The following is a 19,537-nucleotide window of genomic DNA, read 5'->3' as shown; positions in this document are numbered from 1 at the left end:
ATTTGTGGAGGCAAAAGACAAGGCAAAAGACCATGAGAAATGGATACTAAATACAATCTTGTTCTATGTTTAATGACCTCCAAGATAGAACAGATATTCAGATAACTTTTCTGTTTGTATCAGAACTGGTAAGCTCTGTTGCAATTATCCATCTGCAACATGAACTCAATATTTCCCTCTCCTGACACTGTCTGATCTGCTGGACATTTACAACATCCTCCCTCTGGTTTAAGTTCTTTTCATTAACTCTGATTTGCATTTCACAGCTTTTATCTCTCTCTCTCTTTCAACCAGAGTGTTTCATTAACGGTGCATCACCAAGAAAACATTGGTTTCATCTTTGACCTGGAACAATACCATTCTGTTTCTATCTAACCACCATGCTATTTGACCTGCTGAGTGTGTATGGCATTTTCTGCTTTGTGAACTTCTGGTTAAGGGATACCATTGACAAGCCAAGATGTTGAATTGAAGACGTGAAATGTATGAACCACCATTTTAGGCACAGTTAAAATACCGAGTACATTTCCGATTACTAAAACAGGAAGGATGTGAAATCAAAACCTGCTTGAACACCTGGATTTGTGATGTCTGTAGTGGTTGAAACGTGAAGAGATTTGCATTGGTGTGCTTAATTGGGGATTCAAACGTAGATGTGTTCCCAGGGTTAGCTTAAGTGATTTTTTAAAAACTTTATGTGGGCAGATTTGACATGTTGAATGTTGTTTAACTGCCATGTTCTTTCATCATACTGTAGACACCTTTGTGAAACTTCCACATTAAAGAGTCACCAACCTTCCTCCCAATATTACCTGAGGTCATGTTCACAGAGGAAGCCCATGTCCCCATAATTAACAAAGAACTCAAAGTCATCAGTGTAACGATTGAAGGTGATAACTTTGCGCTGGGGATATGGGGACATTCGCTGAAATAGCACACGCTTGTTATGTTTAATGCTTTTTCCACCATCCTCTTCAATCGATCGCGTAAATTCAACCTGCCAGATAAAACACCAAAGTTAAAGAAGCCAAGAGAAAAATTACAGACTAATCACTTCTGAGTGAAAAAAACTTGGTGCCTCTTGACAGGTGCTATGACATGGCAAAAAAATCTTGAATGGGTTTTTTATTTAAAGTATTAAGGAAACAGATGGGTCCAATATACTCTTAATGTTTTCTTCCAATACATTTACTAGAAACTTTCACTTTATTGCATATTTCGAGCAGCTATAGTTGGCGAGTTAGTGCCGGCACAAATGCGCTAAAATGGCCTCCTCCCACTATTTAGTATCCAACTGCAACTGATTGGGCAATACCCAATTCTAGATTCTGATTTTTATGACTTCATTCCACCACTGACATTGCAACCTTCCGCATCCAAGTGCTTAAGATACTCCTGTGGATGTATGCAGCTGCAGTAGACGATGTACCTGAATGGGATAGAGGGCTGTATCACGGATGAGGAAGGGTTTGACCTTGAAGGCTTTGCTCAGGGCAGCAGCTTGATACACTGCTCCCATTGATGCTGCCTCATCAGCATTTATATTCTTTCCCAACTCGTTTCTGTAAAAAGACACAAAAAACAGATAATGACAAAGACAGTAAGAAATAGCAAAAAGGAAATCACATCACCTACATCCACCTTGCTACTTTATTTTAATAATAGGTGGCAATGATATGGTCTATTCAGAGGACGGGTTCATTTCTGCACAGTAAATACACTGAAGTCACCAACAACTGAATGCCAGTTTTCTAGAGAAAATTCTGTAGAAAGGGAACACATCTACGTTTGACTCCCCAATTAAGCACACCAATGCAAATCTCTTCAAGTTTCAAGTACTTCCCACAATATAATCAAGATGGAGAAATAGTTCACATGCAGGATGAAACAAGAGCCTTCAGCATGCCACCAACCAGCAGTGAGGTCCGCTGTTAAACAGTTAAGGGATGACCTAACATAAAGTATTTAAAGATAATGACATAAAAATCAGGAAAATAATTTGCCACAAACAAAAAAATTATAACCATACCATTTCAGAACAAAATCAGGAAGCAGTAAAATCAAGTTGCAATTTACAAAGGATAGCAGAATCTGGAACCTGTGTTTCAAATACAGGGATGGCAATCAATTGAAGTAGCATGGATACATCAGTTACAAATTTCTAGCAGTACAGCCAGGTGGCTTGTGGCAGCAGGAATTGACCTGCAATGGTTATCCATCATCAGGCACTTGAATCAGTTTCTTTAATTTATTCAAACCCTTCATAATTTTAAACATTTTCCTTTCCAATCCCCTCTCTCAATCTCAGTTTCTTCAATTTAGTGTCATCTGCAAACTTCAGTATTGCACCACTTTTCCAAACCCAAGCAAATAATGCCGATGAGGAACCAAGTCCAAATAATGAACTTTTGGGTAAATTATGAAAATTAACCAATCCAAAAACCACAATTCTTTTCTATAGCATTTTTTTTTAACCCACTGATAGTACACTTTTTATGCAATGGACTTACATTTTATAGTAAATTTTATTTTAAAGTAAAAAGAACATTCTTGCTAGTGAAGGAGTAGGTTCACAAGGTTAATTCCCGGGATGGCGTGACTGTCATAAGATGAAAGAATGGAAAAGAGTTAGATAGAGCTCTTAGGGCTAACGGAATCAAGGGATATAGGAAGAAGGCAGGAATGGAGTACTGATTGTGGATGATCAGCCATGATCACATTGAATGGCGGTGCTAGCTCGAATGGCCGAATGGCCTACTCCTGCACCTATTTTCTATGTATCGATGGATCAACCACCTTTTACCTCATTATTCTGGTTAGACAACTACAAGATTCCCTCGGTAAATCCATGCTGCCTCTCCTTAACCAATGCAAACTTGTCAAGAGGAGGATATTCATACAGAGAATAGAAACAAAGATAAGACAAAAACTCACACCACGCCAAAGAGAAAAATGAACTCTTACTTTCCAACAGCTTTTAGTAATGCCTCCTGTACTTTAGGAACTCGTGTTGCTCCGCCCACCAGAATCACATGATCAATGTCTTCCTATAAGAAAGAATCCTTTCAGAAAATATAAACTTCCAAAAAAACCTTGAGATTCAACTGAGACATTGTAGTGTAAGGAACCCATGATAAATAATTCTACTTAGAAGCTGCAATTTAAATGGACTGAGCATTGATACTACGCAAAATGCTGGAGTAACTCAGCAGGTCATGCAGCATCTCAGGAGAGAAGGAATGGGTGACGTTTCAGACTGAAGAAGGGTCTCGACCCGAATCGTCACCCATTCCTTCTCTCCTGAGATGCTGCCTGACCTGCTGAGTTACTCCAGCATTTTGTGAATACCTTCGATTTGTACCAGCATCTGCAGTTATTTTCTTACACTATTGATACTATGCATACTATGTTCAGGTCCTCCTCACTTGTTACATGGCAATTATACCAATTCCATTGGGAGAACATTAAGTAGGTTACCACTGAAAAAAATAGTAACATTAAATGAACTAAACCAAAAACACACAAGCTTAAAGTTCAAACACATTCCTGATTTATTTAGAAGCACTCACCATTTTCATTTCAGCTATTTTTAAGGCCTGATATACAGGGTCTGCAACTTTCTCAAACAAATCACTGCATAGCTCCTCAAATTCCAGTCTTGTTACTTTGGCCTTGAAGTCAATATCATCAAGTAGTCCCTCGACCTAAAAGGAAATGAAAGAAGATTTTTTTTTTAATTCAATTACTGTTGGATCAATTTAACCTAACTGGCAAAGAGAGTTTTAATGGGTGGTGAAAACATATCCAACAGCATTTTCAAAAGACTAGTAATATTACGAAGTCAATGCAAGAATTTTGAACTGATTATTTAAATCTAACCCATAAGCATTACAATTTGAATGGGCTCCTCCAACAGATTTCAATACTTATACCATGTATAAAAGAAACACAAAACATTTTAACCGGGGATGATAAGAAGCTCTGCATGTGCAGAAGAAAAACTGCCATGCGTTCAAGAGGCAGCAAAACTAGTATATTTACCTGTGCTGTGTGATCGAAATTTGCACTTAGTACCGTTTTCACCCGATTTGCTTCTTTCCATAGCTTGGCCATTGCTCTTGGATGCTCACGAACATCTTTGGATGTTTTCTTTTGTCCATTGAAGATTTTGGCTAGGTGATCCTGCAGGCGTAGTTCCATCTCAAGTCCACCCAGATTTCGATTAAAACTGAAGTACAAGAATAAAAAAGGAAATGTTTCAACTTCAGCTGATGTTCCAGTGGGTTAAAACGTCGTGAGTTCTGCAGTGTACTGAGAAATTGTACAGAAGCGCTCTCTTTTTAGAGAGAATGCTGAAACAAAGTCACCATTGCGCATTGCTCCTCTCCGTCTAAATTGTGTTCCCTGCAGTCGATATAAATTTGCTGCCACTTTACAAATGTAATATTTCAAATGTACTTCACAGCATATCAAACACATTGTATGAGAGTCTGATATGCACTTTATAACGCAGACATTACATTGCAATCAAGCAAGACCAACAGGAAATTAACTAATACTGAATCCAAAAAAGTCTACTTCACATTGTGGCACATAGAATTATTTTATAGTAATTACCATTATTGAATTTAAATACCCAATTTGCCTCCTGAACTTGCACACCTGAAGCCAACTCACAACAATATGGATTCCTGGCTTAGAATTCTGCAGTGTATTGTTTCATGAAGCTTCATTTAAAACATCAACCGTAATTACCAATTTAAACAGGCAGCTACTCAATGAAGTAAGGGCGGTTGCAAAAGTTTAGAAGATTGGAGCCAATGGTTTTTGAGAATTTTAGTGACTGGGATGGGATTAAGTGGGAGGTGTACCACCGCCTATTGATAAGAAAGATTATTAAAATAGAAACAAGGTTGAGGAGGTCAGTTAAACAAAGACGACAAACATCTGGTCTAATATATTATGCTACTATAACATAGAATTTTTTTACCTTATTGTTACTGAGGCAGAAAAAGGGACTAAATGAAACAGAAATAGGATTACTGCACAAATTGAGTGGACATCATCTCGCAAAATGACTTTTCCTCTAATTTATGACGATGAAATTTAAGGTGAAATTCTAAAAGCCGCAAGTCCGAATTGATGCAGAAATAGAGTTTCCAGTTTAGCGTTGAAAAAGGTGCCCTGTCCAACGAAGCCTTCAGCTTCTATTGAAGAAGGGAAACTAGTTAAGCTACATAAGTTTTCAGTCTCAGCCATTCCACACCTCAGTTCTTTGCCCCACCCACCAGTTATTTTTCCAGATAGAACCTAACCAATTGCAAACTATTCAATTCAGGAATAACTTCATGTTCACAAATAAATCAACCCTACTGGGGTTATAGCTCTGCAAGTACCATTTGTTCAATAACCCATCACTTTTTACTGCCTTCTTTTAAAATGATTCGAAAGTAGCCAGTCAGTCCCCATCTTCTCATGTATGCCAATCAACCTTGTTAAAGCCAATATTCACAATGACTTTTTCGTAGAATACCACCCTTACACAAAGCCCACATTTACTCTTCATTGTAATGTGTGTAATATCCATTAAACATAGCGATATTGAAAATAGAAATTTACCCAATCCCTCTGATCTGGAGCTGGGGCTGTGTTCCCCAATCCTTTGTCTTTGTTGTCATGTAAGTAACAATGGTGGCAGTGGTGCTGCTTGATCCCATGTCATAAAACATCACATTCTGGAAAAGCAACAGATGTCAGGTTTAGGCCTTATTGTTTCACAGATGAAAATAATCTAAAAAATTTCTGGTTGGCTTCATTCCAGCAGGCAAAACTTTGAAAATCATTTTATATCAACCATTGAGTTTAGTTTAGATAGTGTGGAAACAGGCCCTTTGGAGACCACATTGACCATCAATCACCTGTACAATAGTTCTATATTATCCCATTTCACATCCTACATACTCAGGGCAATTTACAGAAGCTAATTAACCCACAATCCACATCCTACAACCTATATATCCCCTCATTGTCTACTCAAAGAGCTCATTGTAACTGCAAAATAAATTTATATTTGCATTTGGATTTACAGAGATTCTTGGCACTTGTACACCTTACCTGGGCTGTGGCATTAATATCCTTCCTCCGAAACACACCATAGTTCAGGGCTACAGCTGTGTTATCATTGATGAGTTGAAGGACCTTGAGGCCTGCCATCTGAGCAGCTTGTATAACTGCCCTCCTTTCTGCTTGGTTAAAATAGACAGGCACGGTGATCACCAGGTCCCTAATTGGTTGCTCTGCAGGAAAAAGGGATGTACCGTTGCACATCAGAGAAACAGAGTTCCAATTTTAGATCAATGTCTTGTCAGAATCAAAACGATCCTTTATAATCTAATATTTGCTCAACTCAGGGGGAAAAATTCTATTAGTTGACGAGAGAAAAATAAAAATCACACCAACCTGCAAATTCCTGAGCCAAAATTCTGGAGTAATTGAGAACCATCCCCAACAATTCCTCTGGAGAATAATATAATTCACTAGAAATAAAAACACAAAAATAGTTAAATATTTAGTGAGAAATAGTTAAAACAATAAGACAAAAAATTATCACAGAATCTAACCAATATTGTTTGAGCAGATAATCTAGCTTTTTCATTATACGATCATATTCCAGAATTATTGAAAATTGATTGAGAAGAGCAGGTGTGTGCTCTTCAGCGGTAAAAGCGGTTAGCGATTAGAAAATGCTTAGGATACCAGTCCCAAAAGTAAGCAAATTAAATGTAAAAGAGTCAGGTCAAGACAGATTGCACCAATTTGTCACAACATTACATCAGCCCTTTGTCGGGCACCAACAGCAAGGAAATCTTTACTCATTTGTGAAGAGCGAATACTTACTCAGACACTTTGTAGAGAACAGTTCCTCGTGGCACGGCTGCCACCAGCTGGTGCTCCGGAAAACGCTTCCTGTACTGCTCCACTTGTGGGTTTTCTAACAGTTTTCCCAAGACATTCTGGAGGAAGCGGAATACAACCTTTGGATTCTTCGCCGACTGTGGATTGCAACCAAAACCCAGCTAGTTAGTCTGACCAGTTAGTCTGACATCGGTGGTTATAGACCAGTTAGTCTGACATCGGTGGTGGAGAAGATGCTGGAGTCAATAATAAAAGACGAAATTGCGGAGCATTTGGATCGCAGTAACAGGATCGTTCCGAGTCAGCATGGATTTACGAAGGGGAAATCGAGCTTGACTAATCTACTGGAATTTTTTGAGGATGTAACTAGGAAAATGGACAGGGGAGAGCCGGTGGATGTGGTGTACCTCGACTTTCAGAAAGCCTTCGACAAGGTCCCACATAGGAGATTGGTGGGCAAAATTAGAGCACATGGTATTGGAGGTAGGGTACTGACATGGATAGAAAGTTGGTTGACAGACAGAAAGCAAAGAGTGGGGATAAATGGGTCCCTTTCAGAATGGCAGGCAGTGACTAGTGGGGTACCGCAAGGCTCGGTGTTGGGACCGCAGCTATTTACAATATACATCAATGACTTGGATGAAGGGATTAAAAGTACCATTAGCAAATTTGCCGATGATACAAAGCTAGGTGGCAGTGTGAACTGTGAGGAAGATGCTATGAGGTTGCAGGGTGACTTGGACAGGTTGTGTGAGTGGGCGGATGCATGGCAGATGCAGTTTAATGTGGATAAGTGTGAGGTTATCCACTTTGGTGGTAAGAATAGGAAGGCAGATTATTATTTGAATGGTGTCAAGTTAGGAAAAGGGGACGAACAACGTGATCTGGGTGTCTTAGTGCATCAGTCACTGAAAGGAAGCATGTAGGCACAGCAGGCAGTGAAGAAAGCCAATGGAATGTTGGCATTCATAACAAGAGGAGTTGAGTATAGGAGCAAAGAGGTCCTTCTGCAGTTGTACAGGGCCCTAGTGAGACCGCACCTGGAGTACTGTGTGCAGTTTTGGTCTCCAAATTTGAGGAAGGATATTCTTGCTATTGGGGGCGTGCAGCGTAGGTTTACTAGATTAATTCCCGGAATGGCGGGACTGTCCTATGTTGAAAGACTGGAGCGACTAGGTTTGTATACGCTGGAATTTAGAAGGATGAGAGGGGATCTTATCGAAACGTATAAGATTATTAAGGGGTTGGACATGTTAGAGGCAGGAAACATGTTCCCAATGTTGGGGGAGTCCAGAACCAGGGGCCACAGTTTAAGAATAAGGGGTAGGCCATTTAGAACAGAGATGAGGAAAAACTTTTTTAGTCAGAGAGTTGTGAATCTGTGGAATTCTCTGCCTCAGAGGGCAGTGGAGGCCAGTTCTCTGAATACATTCAAGAGCTAGATAGAGCTCTTAAGGATAGCGGAGTCAGGGGGTATGGGGAGAAAGCAGGAACGGGGTACTGATTGAGAATGATCAGCCATGATCACATTGAATGGCGGTGCTGGCTCGAAGGGCCGAATGGCCTACTCCTGCACCTATTGTCTATTGAGGGCGTGCAGCATAGGTTTACTAGGTTAATTCCCGGAATGGCGGGACTGTCGTATGTTGAAAGACTGGATCGACTAGGCTTGTATACACTGGAATTTAGAAGGATGAGAGGGGATCTTATTGAAACATATTAGATTATTACGGGATTGGACACGTTAGAGGCAGGAAACATGTTCCCAATGTTGGGGTAGTCCAGAACCAGGGGCCACAGTTTAAGAATAAGGGGTAGGCCATTTGGAACGGAGATGAGGAAAACCTTTTTCAGTCAGAGAGTTGTAAATCTGTGGAATTCTCTGCCTCAGAAGGTGGTGGAGGCCAATTCTCTGAGTGCTTTCAAGAGAGAGCTAGATAGAGCTCTTAAGGATAGCGGAATCAGGGAGTATGGGGAGAAGGCAGGAACGGGGTACTGATTGGGAATGATCAGCCAAGATCACATTGAATGGTGGTGCTGGCTCGAAGGGCCGAATGACCTACTCCTGCACCTATTGTCTTAGACCATTCATCATACCTGTTTCCCAAGAGCCTACACAAACAGCACCTCAGGCTGTGAATCATACACTGGTTAGACATCAAGCCTAAATCTTATTAGCACAAATCATATTGAATGTTAATACTTAATGCACACATGAAAAATCTATAAAGCTCTCTACCATGTAACTGTGGTGACCTTGGGCAAATCAGCTTCAGAAAATCCTAGTGAGGGAAGGCGATCAACCTGAAGTCGTTGTGCACGTGGGCACGAATGACGTCGGGCGGAAGAGGAAGGAGGTGCTACAGCGGGAGTTTAGAGAGTTAGGAAAAAGACTGAGAAGTAGGACGTCGAAGGTGGTTATCTCTGGACTGCTACCGGTACCTCGTGCTGGTGAGGCCAGGAACAGAGAAATATAGGGTATGAATTTATGGCTGAGGGGCTGGTGCAGAGAGCAGGGATTTAGATTTCTGGACCACTGGGATCTCTTCTGGGCTAGGGGTGACTTGTTCAAAGGGGACGGGTTACATCTTAACAGCAGGGGGACAAACATTCTGGCAGGCAGGTTTGCTAGTGCGACACCTGTGGCTTTAAAATAAGTAGTGGAGGGAGGGGTTAACAAATTGTGAATATGAAGATGAGGTTAAAGGGAATACAGGAGATATTGCAGAAGACTCTCGGAAGAATGGGAACAGAAGTTCTAGAGGGGAAAAGAGATTAAGGGCAGGGCCATTTGTGACCGATGTGAGAGGGGAGGTAAATACAAAAGTTAAAGTGTTGTACTTAAATGCGCGTAGTATAAAAAATAAAGTGGATGAGCTTGAGGCTCAGTTAGTCATGGGCAAGTATGATGTTGTAGGGATCACTGAGACATGGCTACAAGAGGACCAGGGCTGGGAACTGAATATTCAGGGGTACACAATGTATAGAAAAGACAGACAGGTAGGCAGAGGGGGTGGGGTTGCTCTGCTGGTAAGGAATGATATTCATTCCCTTGCAAGGGGTGACATAGAATCAGGAGATGTTGAATCAGTATGGATAGAAATGAGGAATTGTAAGGGTAAAAAGACCCTAATGGGAGTTATCTATAGGCCCCCAAACAGTAGCCTCGACATAGGGTGCAAGTTGAACCAGGAGATAAAATTGGCGTGTCACAAATGTAATGCTACGGTGGTTATGGGAGATTTCAACATGCAGGTAGACTGGGAAAATCAGGTTGGAAATGGACCCCAGGAAAGAGAGTTTGTAGAGTGCCTTCGAGATGGATTCTTAGAACAGCTTGTACTGGAGCCTACCAGGGAGAAGGCAATTCTGGATTTAGTGTTGTGTAATGATCCTGATCTGATAAGGGGACTAGAGGTAAAAGAGCCATTAGGAGGCAGTGATCACAACATGATAAGTTTTACTCTACAAATGGAAAGGCAGAAGGGAAAATCGGAAGTGTCAGTATTACAGTATAGCAAAGGGGATTACAGAGGCATGAGGCAGGAGCTGGCCAAAATTGACTGGAAGGAGGCCCTAGCAGGGAAGGCGGTAGAACAGCAATGGCAGGTATTCCTGGGAATAATGCAGAGGTTGCAGGATCAATTTATCCCAAAGAGGCGGAAAGACTCTAAGGGGAGTAAGAGACACCTGTGGCTGACAAGGGAAGTCAGGGACAGCATAAAAATTAAGGAGAGGAAGTATAACATAGCAAAGAAGAGTGGGAAGACAGAGGATTGGGACTCTTTTAAAGAGCAACAAAAGTTAACTAAAAAGGCAATACGGGGAGAAAAGATGAGGTACGAGGGTAAACTAGCCAATAATATAAAGGAGGATAGCAAAAGTTTTTTTAGGTACGTGAAGAGGAAAAAAATAGTCAAGGCAAATGTGGGTCCCTTGAAGACAGAAGCAGGGGAATTTATTATGGGGAACAAAGAAATGGCAGACGAGTTAAACCGTTACTTTGGATCTGTCTTCACTGAGGAAGATACACACAATCTCCCAAATGTTCTAGGGGCCGGAGAACCTAGGGTGATGGAGGAACTGAAGGAAATCCACATTAGGCAGGAAATGGTTTTGGGTAGACTGATGGGACTGAAGGCTGATAAATCCCCAGGGCCTGATGGTCTGCATCCCAGGGTACTTAAGGAGGTGGCTCTAGAAATAGTGGAAGCATTGGAGATCATTTTTCAATGTTCTATAGATTCAGGATCAGTTCCTGTGGATTGGAGGATAGCAAATGTTATCCCACTTTTTAAGAAAGGAGGGAGAGAGAAAATGGGTAATTATAGACCAGTTAGTCTGACATCAGTGGTGGGGAAGATGCTGGAGTCAATTATAAAAGACGAAATTGCTGAGCATTTGGATAGCAGTAACAGGATTGTTCCGAGTCAGCATGGATTTACGAAGGGGAAATCATGCTTGACAAATCTACTGGAATTTGTTGAGAATGTAACTAGGAAAATTGACAGGGGAGAGTCAGTGGATGTGGTGTACCTCGACTTTCAGAAAGCCTTCGACAAGGTCCCACATAGGAGATTAGTGGGCAAAATTAGAGCACATGGTATTGGGGGTAGGGTACTGACATGGATAGAAAATTGGTTGACAGACAGAAAGCAAAGAGTGGGGATAAATGGGTCCCTTTCGGAATGGCAGGCAGTGACCAGTGGGGTACCGCCAGGTTCGGTGCTGGGACCCCAGCTATTTACGATATACATTAATGACTTAAATGAAGGTATTAAAAGTATCATTAGCAAATTTGCAGATGATACTAAGCTGGGGGGTAGTGTGAATTGTGAGGAAGATGCAATAAGGCTGCAGGGTGACTTGGACAGGTTGTGTGAGTGGGCGGATACATGGCAGATGCAGTTTAATGTAGATAAGTGTGAGGTTATTCACTTTGGAAGTAAGAATAGAAAGGCAGATTATTATCTGAATGGTGTCAAGTTAGGAAGAGGGGATGTTCAAAGAGATCTGGGTGTCCTAGTGCATCAGTCACTGAAAGGAAGCATGCAGGTACAGCAGGCAGTGAAGAAAGCCAATGGAATGTTGGCCTTCATAACAAGAGGAGTTGAGTATAGGAGCAAAGAGGTCCTTCTACAGTTGTACCGGGCCCTGGTGAGACCGCACCTGGAGTACTGTGTGCAGTTTTGGTCTCCAAATTTGAGGAAGGATATTCTTGCTATTGAGGGCGTGCAGCGTAGGTTCACTAGGTTAATTCCCGGAATGGCGGGACTGTCGTATGTTGAAAGGCTGGAGCAATTAGGCTTGTATACACTGGAATTTAGAAGGATGAGGGGGGATCTTATTGAAACATATAAGATAATTAGGGGATTGGACACATTAGAGGCAGGAAACATGTTCCCAATGTTGGGGGAGTCCAGAACAAGGGGCCACAGTTTAAGAATAAGGGATAGGCCATTTAGAACGGAGATGAGGAAGAACTTTTTCAGTCAGAGAGTGGTGAAGGTGTGGAATTCTCTGCCTCAGAAGACAGTGGAGGCCAGTTCGTTGGATGCTTTCAAGAGAGAGCTGGATAGAGCTCTTAAGGATAGCGGAGTGAGGGGGTATGGGGAGAAGGCAGGAACGGGGTACTGATTGAGAGTGATCAGCCATGATCGCATTGAATGGCGGTGCTAGCTCGAAGGGCTGAATGGCCTACTCCTGCACCTATTGTCTATTGTCTATAACATTACATCTCAAAGCCCAATGTACAAATATGGAAATACACACAACTTTGAATGCACATATCTGCCTCACTCACTGAAATTTAAAATTGCCATTCGTTCACATGGTTGATGCAGAAACAGAAAATAAAGTCCATCAAAAATTAGCTGCATATCCTGGAAATCTAAAATAAGAACAGAAAATGCTGGAAACATCTATAATAAACTCAGTGAACCAAAATGTTAACTCTGTTTCTCTTTCCACAATTGTTGCCTGACCTGCTTAGCATTTCCAGTACTTTCTGTTTTATTACTGAAAATAACAGCTGATTGAATTACAAAACAGATGACTCTCGATGAAACATATCTGTACAAAATTGGTTTTGATGCACTTCATGAGGAACTTGGGTTGTGTTGAAAATTGTTTCTTTCTTCTCAACGTACTCAGCATTAACAATTCATCCACACCATCTCAAATTTCAATGGAAAAATGTCTAGGAAAGCAAGGTATAAAAGAGGTATGCATAATACATAAAACTCAACAAGCCATCACATTCTACAGATGCATTCGGCAAGGAGTAGGTAAAGAAGAGAAAACAAAATGTCTGAATGCAACATTGAAATGCGTTCTGTAAATATATATAAATCCACTTGTGCACTGTTTATTTTTTAGTAAGTTTCAGATATACCAAGATCTCACCATAGCCACTGCGTTGTCCCCAAAGAGTCGTTCATTTTCTTTTAAAGAAACGGCAACTGGAGTTTTCCTTCTTGACTCCCTGCAACAACAAAATAGGTTCAGTACTATTATGGCTCAAATCAGATATACTTGAGAATTATTCACAAAGTGCTGGAGTAACTCAGCAGGTCGGGCAGCAACTCGGGAGAGAAGGAATGGGTGACGTTTCGGGTCGAGACCCTTCTTCAGACGGTATTTCTTATAATACTTGAGAATTAAGTCAGTTACACATACTTGTTTAATACGATCTCCATTGGAACACCTGGTTTCACGATGGCAATTTTAATCCATTCACTGCCCAAATCAACTGACATCACTGCTATCGAATCTGTATAAAGAGGAGCACATAACCAGTCAGGCAGAAATTCAATAGCAACCGAAGAGGCAGAGAAGAATGACTTTTTAGAATTAGTATTAATTCACAATGAACATCCCCTTACAGAGTGATCTTCATTGTGAGAAAGAGAAAAATGACTAAGGAAGAAGCATGGAGCTTGCTCAACTTGCAAATGTATCTAATCTTTTCCAAGTGGCGGAAGTGGCGGCGCCTAACGGCTGCGGCTCGCTAGCAGTCTGTTCGTCTTTTTTCCTTTTTTTTTTTTGTTGTGTGTCGGTGTTGGGATGGTTTTTGTATTTTTTTTTGGCTGTGTATGTGTGGGGGGTGGTGGTGTGGGTGGGGGGTTGGTGGTGTGGGTGGGGGGGTGGTGAGGGAAACTTTTCTCTTCCTCACGTCGCGGGGTGCGGCTCGGCTGCGGGGCCTAACATCGCCCGGTGCGGCTCGGCCGCTGGACTTTACATCGCCCGGTGCGGCTCGGCCGCGGGACTTTTCATTGCCCGGTGCGGCTTGGCCGCGGGACTTTACATCGCTGGTGCGGCTTGGCCACGGGACTTTTCATCGCTGGTGCGGCTCGGCCGCGGGACTTAACATCGCCCGGTGCGGCTCGGCCGCTGGACTTTACATCGCCCGGTGCGGCTTGGCCGCTGGACTTAACAGTGCCCGGTGCAGTTCGGCCGCGGGGCCTAACATCGCCCGGTGCGGCTCGGCCGCGGGACTTTACATCGCCCGGTGCAGCTCGGCCGCGGGACTTTTCATCGCTGATGCGGCTCGGCCGCGGGACTTAACATCGCCCGGTGCGGCTCGGCCACGGGACTTAACTGCGCAAGGCTTGGTCGCGGGGCCTTTCATCGCCCGGCTCGGCCGCGAGACGTTTCAGCGCCCGGTGCGATTCGGCCGCGGGGACTTCCATCCCCTTGCGGGGACTGTGCGGGTCGGTCGGGGACGAGCTGTCTGTCCATGGGCGTGGGGAAGAGAGTGGAAGTTTTGTTGCCTCCATCACAGTGAGGGGGTGTTTGGAGTCACTGTGATGGACGTTTGTGTTGGGGTTATGTGTCTTGTGTTCTTTTTTTTATGACTGCTATGTAGTTTCGTTCGGTACCTCGGTACCGAATGACAAATAAAGCTCTGTTATACTGTTATCCGTCAATAACAACTCGGAATACTACAAAACATCACACATAGATACAGGGTTAGCAAAAACTTGACATTAAAAACTCAATGTTCTGCTTATTATCCATCATCCCTGTTGGGGAGGACAATCTACTGTTCGCATGTCACGTTAGATGTACAAAGACATCTATCTGCGCCATTTCATGACAGAATTATATAAATGTGGGCATCACGCCTCACAGACATTGCACCTTCAACTATATGTTGCATAAAGTTCAACCGTAGTCCATTAAGATAATTCACCTCGGTGATGGATATTAAATGCATAGAAACTTATTAAACAATGGCATGAGTGGATTAAACCCAAGTTGGAATACCTGTGTGCAAGGCGAAGTGAGCAAGTGTAAAACACACCGAAACCCAGATCAGCAGTCCCATCTTTCTGTGCATTGCAAAAGGGTCACCTGCAGGAGGCAAGTTAAAGATTAAACTCACAGACCATAAACAGTTTTATTTAAATTTATGTTGACAGATCCTTTGGCCATACAAAACCCTTTGGCCATCTTTACTGCATACTTACACAACACAAACATGACATGAAAGTTGGACAACTCTGATCATATAGGTAACATTTCAAGAGCCATGGAGCATTTACACAAATGCCAGAGCACCTAGGACACAGATACTACCAATGTCATAAGATAAAGCATTCTAATACACATCAAGTGATTGATTTGACATTCTCTGCTCGGAGATCATACTGCGTTTGGAACCACCCAATCGCCCTGCTGATGGAGGCTGATTCATATTTCTCAGTGAGACCATCTCACTCAGCACGTACAATTACCCTAAACTCCTATCTCATAACCAGGGCGCTCATACGTCTTGCCATCCTCCTCTAAAACCAATTCATCATGGGTTAAATGTTACTGAGCTACTTAGCCTCCGAACAACTTGATTGTTTGTCATCCGTCCATGTTGACCTAACTCCAATAAAGGATGGTTAGTGAACAGCCTGGGATTCACTTTGAAATTTAAAATTGCTCCGTAACATTGGATTTAATGATTACTGATGCACAACCAACTAACGACAAAAGAACTGTGTTCTCTCTTTCATATGATTCTGCTCCCACCATAAACTGGGCACAGGCTAGTTAAAGCCAACTCACTCATCACTGCCTGAAATAGAAGACCGTTATTGTACACTTAACTACTATCATAGTCAAGGATTAACAGAGAAATATGCCAAATCTACTCTATTTATTAGAATTTAGTTGAAAAAGATTTGGTCAAGCATGTATTTATCCACAGATCAGCTTAATTGCATGGGGTAAAGTGATCACGTGTCGCAAATGGGGTAATTTATGACAAGGAAACTCTTTCTAAAACATCTGATCATACAAAGTAAAATGCACACCAAGACCGAGCAACCTAACTGCGGAGCAATGTAGAAACATAATCATCATTCTTGTGCAGGTAGAATAATATTCGGGAGATTTACTGGGAGAGATTTGACTCGCTGCAGGGTCTGGGAATGGTAGAGGATGATGAGCAATCGTGGAATGGTGACTGTTGGAGAATCCTCACTCTGGGAGTGAGCAGGCAGCTGTAGAGTTATTGGGGGGTGGAAAATCAACAGGCCAGGGACACTGAGCACAGGCGATCACGAGTAAGGGTTAGGGGACAGAGAAAGGGAGAATGAAGTAAGGAGTGAAAGGGTTTAAAAAAAAAAGTAGTAGTCATGGTCATGTTTTTGTGTTACAATTCTACATAGTAAATCTGATCGCTTTGAATACCCTTGCCATTGGCTGATAGGCTCACACTGTCAAGAACACAAAGCAGTACCTGTACTAAATGGAGATAAATAGTTTTAGACGAAGGGAGCACCCAATTAAAGCAGATAAGAAATATTTCTTCCCAGAAAGTTAACTGTCTTTGGAACTCACTTCTATAGGGACGTGAGGTGGCAAGAGCCTTCGGATATATTGAAGACTGAGATGGATCATTAATCAGAAAGGGAATCAAGACTTCAAGGGAAAGGACAGACAGGTAGACTTGAAGAACGTCAAATCATCCATGATCCAAAAGAATCTGAATCAAGCGCAAGGGGGTGAATGGCCCACTGTCAACCAACTTACATTCTTATTCCTCAGATCTGAGGTGAAACCAAGTTTTCCTCAACCCCACAGGACAGCCCAAGGAGGATAGTGATGGAAACATGTCTTCTATCAGCTTTTGAACTGCATATTGTATGCACATTCAGACAGGTTTATTCATGCCCCACCTTCACTGATATTTAACTTGCTGTTAGCATGCCACGTTATCCATTTTCAATCTCGTGTGCATACATTCAAATCCTCTCAGAACAGGTATCTGATTGCTCTTTCCTTATTTCCCTTCCCAGTACCAATGCAATTGTTCCAATCCATCAAAGTTGGTAAATACAGGAAGTAGCAGAAAGTCCAGCATGCTTGAAGTGGATAAGTTACTCAGATAACTGGCATGCACCCGGAGTTATTGAAAAATGACACAATTCTTCATTCCTCTCTTGGCCTAGAGTACAACCTATGTTATACATTTTTGTTTCAAACAGGTGCAAGGCCAAACCATTCAGGTCAGTTAATAGCTGGTCAGTTTATCAACTCTATTCGGGAAGCTTGCAAGATCAATAATCGGCGTGAGGGGACAGAAGGCAGGTGGAAACGGAATTCATTTGGAGAAATCCTCAAATTAAAAAAGGGGGCACAGTATTAACCAGATGGAGATTTTGTTGATGCCACTGCAGAGAAAGTTCAAAATAATGCAAGTACCATCTGTGAATGTTCAGAAGACATTTGATAAAGTCCTTATTAAAGACTGGCGAGAAAAATTAATGCAAATATGAAAAGTGCAAATGGACATAAAGCTACAGTTAAAGGCAGTTTCACACATGATGCACTTTAGGAGACAGTGCGAGGACCATTGCTATTTTTGATAGATATTAGTGTCATAGAAATGCAGGCCACAATTTCCAAAATTAGAATGTCAGTCATATAGCATTGTAACAGGCACTTCAGTCTGCCAGACCCATGCTGACCTTGATGCTCAAATAGACTAACCCTATTTGCCTACATTAACATAGCATCCCTTGTCTATTTTCCTTGAAGAAGGCGGAGGGGGTGACCTTAGTCTAAAATCATAAGGGACATAAATAAGGTGATTCCGCAGGGTAGGCACATCTAAAACTAGAGAGCATGCGTTTAACATGTGAGGGGGAATATTTTAAAGGAAATGGAGGGGCAACCTTTTCCTCACAGAGGTGGTGCCTACATGGGAAGAAGTGGTGGGGGTGGGTACAATTATGGCATTTTAAAAGATATCTGTTGTGTTCGATACGCTTGCAATACAACATCTTGACAGGTATATGCATAGGAAAGGTTTGGAAGGAGATGGGTCAGGTGCAGGCATCTAGCTCAGTTAAGCAACTTGGTTCACACAGAGAGTGGTGAATCTGTGGAATTCTCTGCCACAGAAGGTAGTTGAGGCCTGTTCATTGGCTATATTTAAGAGGGAGTTAGATGTGGCCCTTAGGGGTAAAGGGATCAGGGGGTATGGAGAGAAGGCAGGTACGGGATACTGAGTTGGATGATCAGCCATGATCATATTGAATGGCGGTGCAGGCTTGAAGGGCTGAATGGCCTACTCCTGCACCTATTTTCTATGTTTCTATGTTGACATGGACCAGTTGAGCCAAAGCCCTTCCTCCACACACATAAATTTGCCCACTTCTGCACCCAGCTCTCCAGTTACCCCCACCATCCATCCTCACTCTTTAGCCTCTCCTGAGCCCACAGCAAGGTCCGGAGCCGGGGTGGGATTACAGAGCGCCCCACACCTTGGCCTCACACCTCCGGGTAGGTAACAGTTCCCCTCTCCTGATCTCAAGGGTGGCAAGTTGGGTCCGACTGAGGCTGGGGAGGCGAGGATGCCACCGATCCAGATGTCAAGGAAGGAGATTATGTTGGGGAGAAGACAGGAGAATGGGGTTAGGATGGAGGGATCCTTTGTTGAATGGAGTAGACTTGATGGGCCGAATGGCCTAATTCTCGTCCTATCACTTATGTATTATGATCCACGAGGGGGGGGGGGGGGGGGGGGGAGAACTCGGGCTCCTCGCTCATCCCGTCCCCACAGTCGAGTACTCACCGGTATATGGGGTGAGCTGACTGAGGCCTGGCGGTACCGGCACTGGGGACCCCCCCCCCTGCCTGCCTGCCTGTCGCACTCGGCCGGTGCCGGTGTCGGGACAGCGGCTCGGCCTGTGACGGACGGTCTGGGTGCTGCCCACCCGTCTCTCCCCCGCACACGGGCTGTGTGGGTGCTCCCACTGTGGCAGTGCTGTGTGGGCCTCTGGCGGCGCCGCTCCTCTCTCGCTCCCTCCCTCCTCACTCACACCGTCGCCGGCTCGGTCAGTGCGGCCTAAGCCCAGGGCCTGTGTGGGTCGGTGCCGGTCTCTCGCTCCTCCTCACACCGGCTGTGGTCCGGTGCCGCTCTCTCCCCTCACACCGGCCGTGTGGGGTTGTACCGTCTGTGGTAGCCGGTGCCGCGCTCTCTCTCTCTCTCTCACACACACCGACTGTCTGTTGGGGTCTGTGGGCCTGTGGTGCCCCCCTCTCTCTCTCTCCCTCACACACCGCCTGTGGGATGGGCTGTGCTGGGCCGGTGTGGTGCCGGTCTCTCTCTCTCTCTCTC

At 43.3% G+C, this 19,537-nt stretch overlaps 1 protein-coding gene across 2 annotated transcripts in view; it reads right to left on the bottom strand.

Moving 5' to 3' along the window:
• Positions 1-19,537, bottom strand: part of hyou1 (hypoxia up-regulated 1) — a 32,323-nt gene extending 12,786 nt beyond the window's left edge. The window contains exons 1-13 of one of the 2 annotated variants that reach the window (XM_078426896.1): positions 18,992-19,537; positions 15,184-15,270; positions 13,594-13,687; positions 13,321-13,399; positions 6,898-7,052; positions 6,460-6,536; positions 6,115-6,296; positions 5,620-5,735; positions 4,042-4,228; positions 3,570-3,704; positions 2,965-3,047; positions 1,430-1,562; positions 813-997 (exon numbers count right to left, since the gene is read on the bottom strand). In XM_078426896.1, the coding sequence (XP_078283022.1) occupies positions 813-997; positions 1,430-1,562; positions 2,965-3,047; positions 3,570-3,704; positions 4,042-4,228; positions 5,620-5,735; positions 6,115-6,296; positions 6,460-6,536; positions 6,898-7,052; positions 13,321-13,399; positions 13,594-13,687; positions 15,184-15,256 (1,499 nt within the window). In that variant the 5' untranslated portion in view covers positions 15,257-15,270; positions 18,992-19,537. The remainder of the gene's footprint in view (positions 1-812; positions 998-1,429; positions 1,563-2,964; positions 3,048-3,569; positions 3,705-4,041; positions 4,229-5,619; positions 5,736-6,114; positions 6,297-6,459; positions 6,537-6,897; positions 7,053-13,320; positions 13,400-13,593; positions 13,688-15,183; positions 15,271-18,991) is intronic. The other variant, XM_078426897.1, reaches the window with a different exon arrangement.

Source organism: Rhinoraja longicauda, chromosome 32 (genome assembly GCF_053455715.1).
Source record: "Rhinoraja longicauda isolate Sanriku21f chromosome 32, sRhiLon1.1, whole genome shotgun sequence".
Classification (NCBI taxonomy): Eukaryota; Metazoa; Chordata; class Chondrichthyes; order Rajiformes; family Arhynchobatidae; genus Rhinoraja; species Rhinoraja longicauda.
The sequence above is the reverse complement of the archived record's forward strand: the minus strand, read 5'-3'. Positions and strand labels throughout refer to the sequence as shown.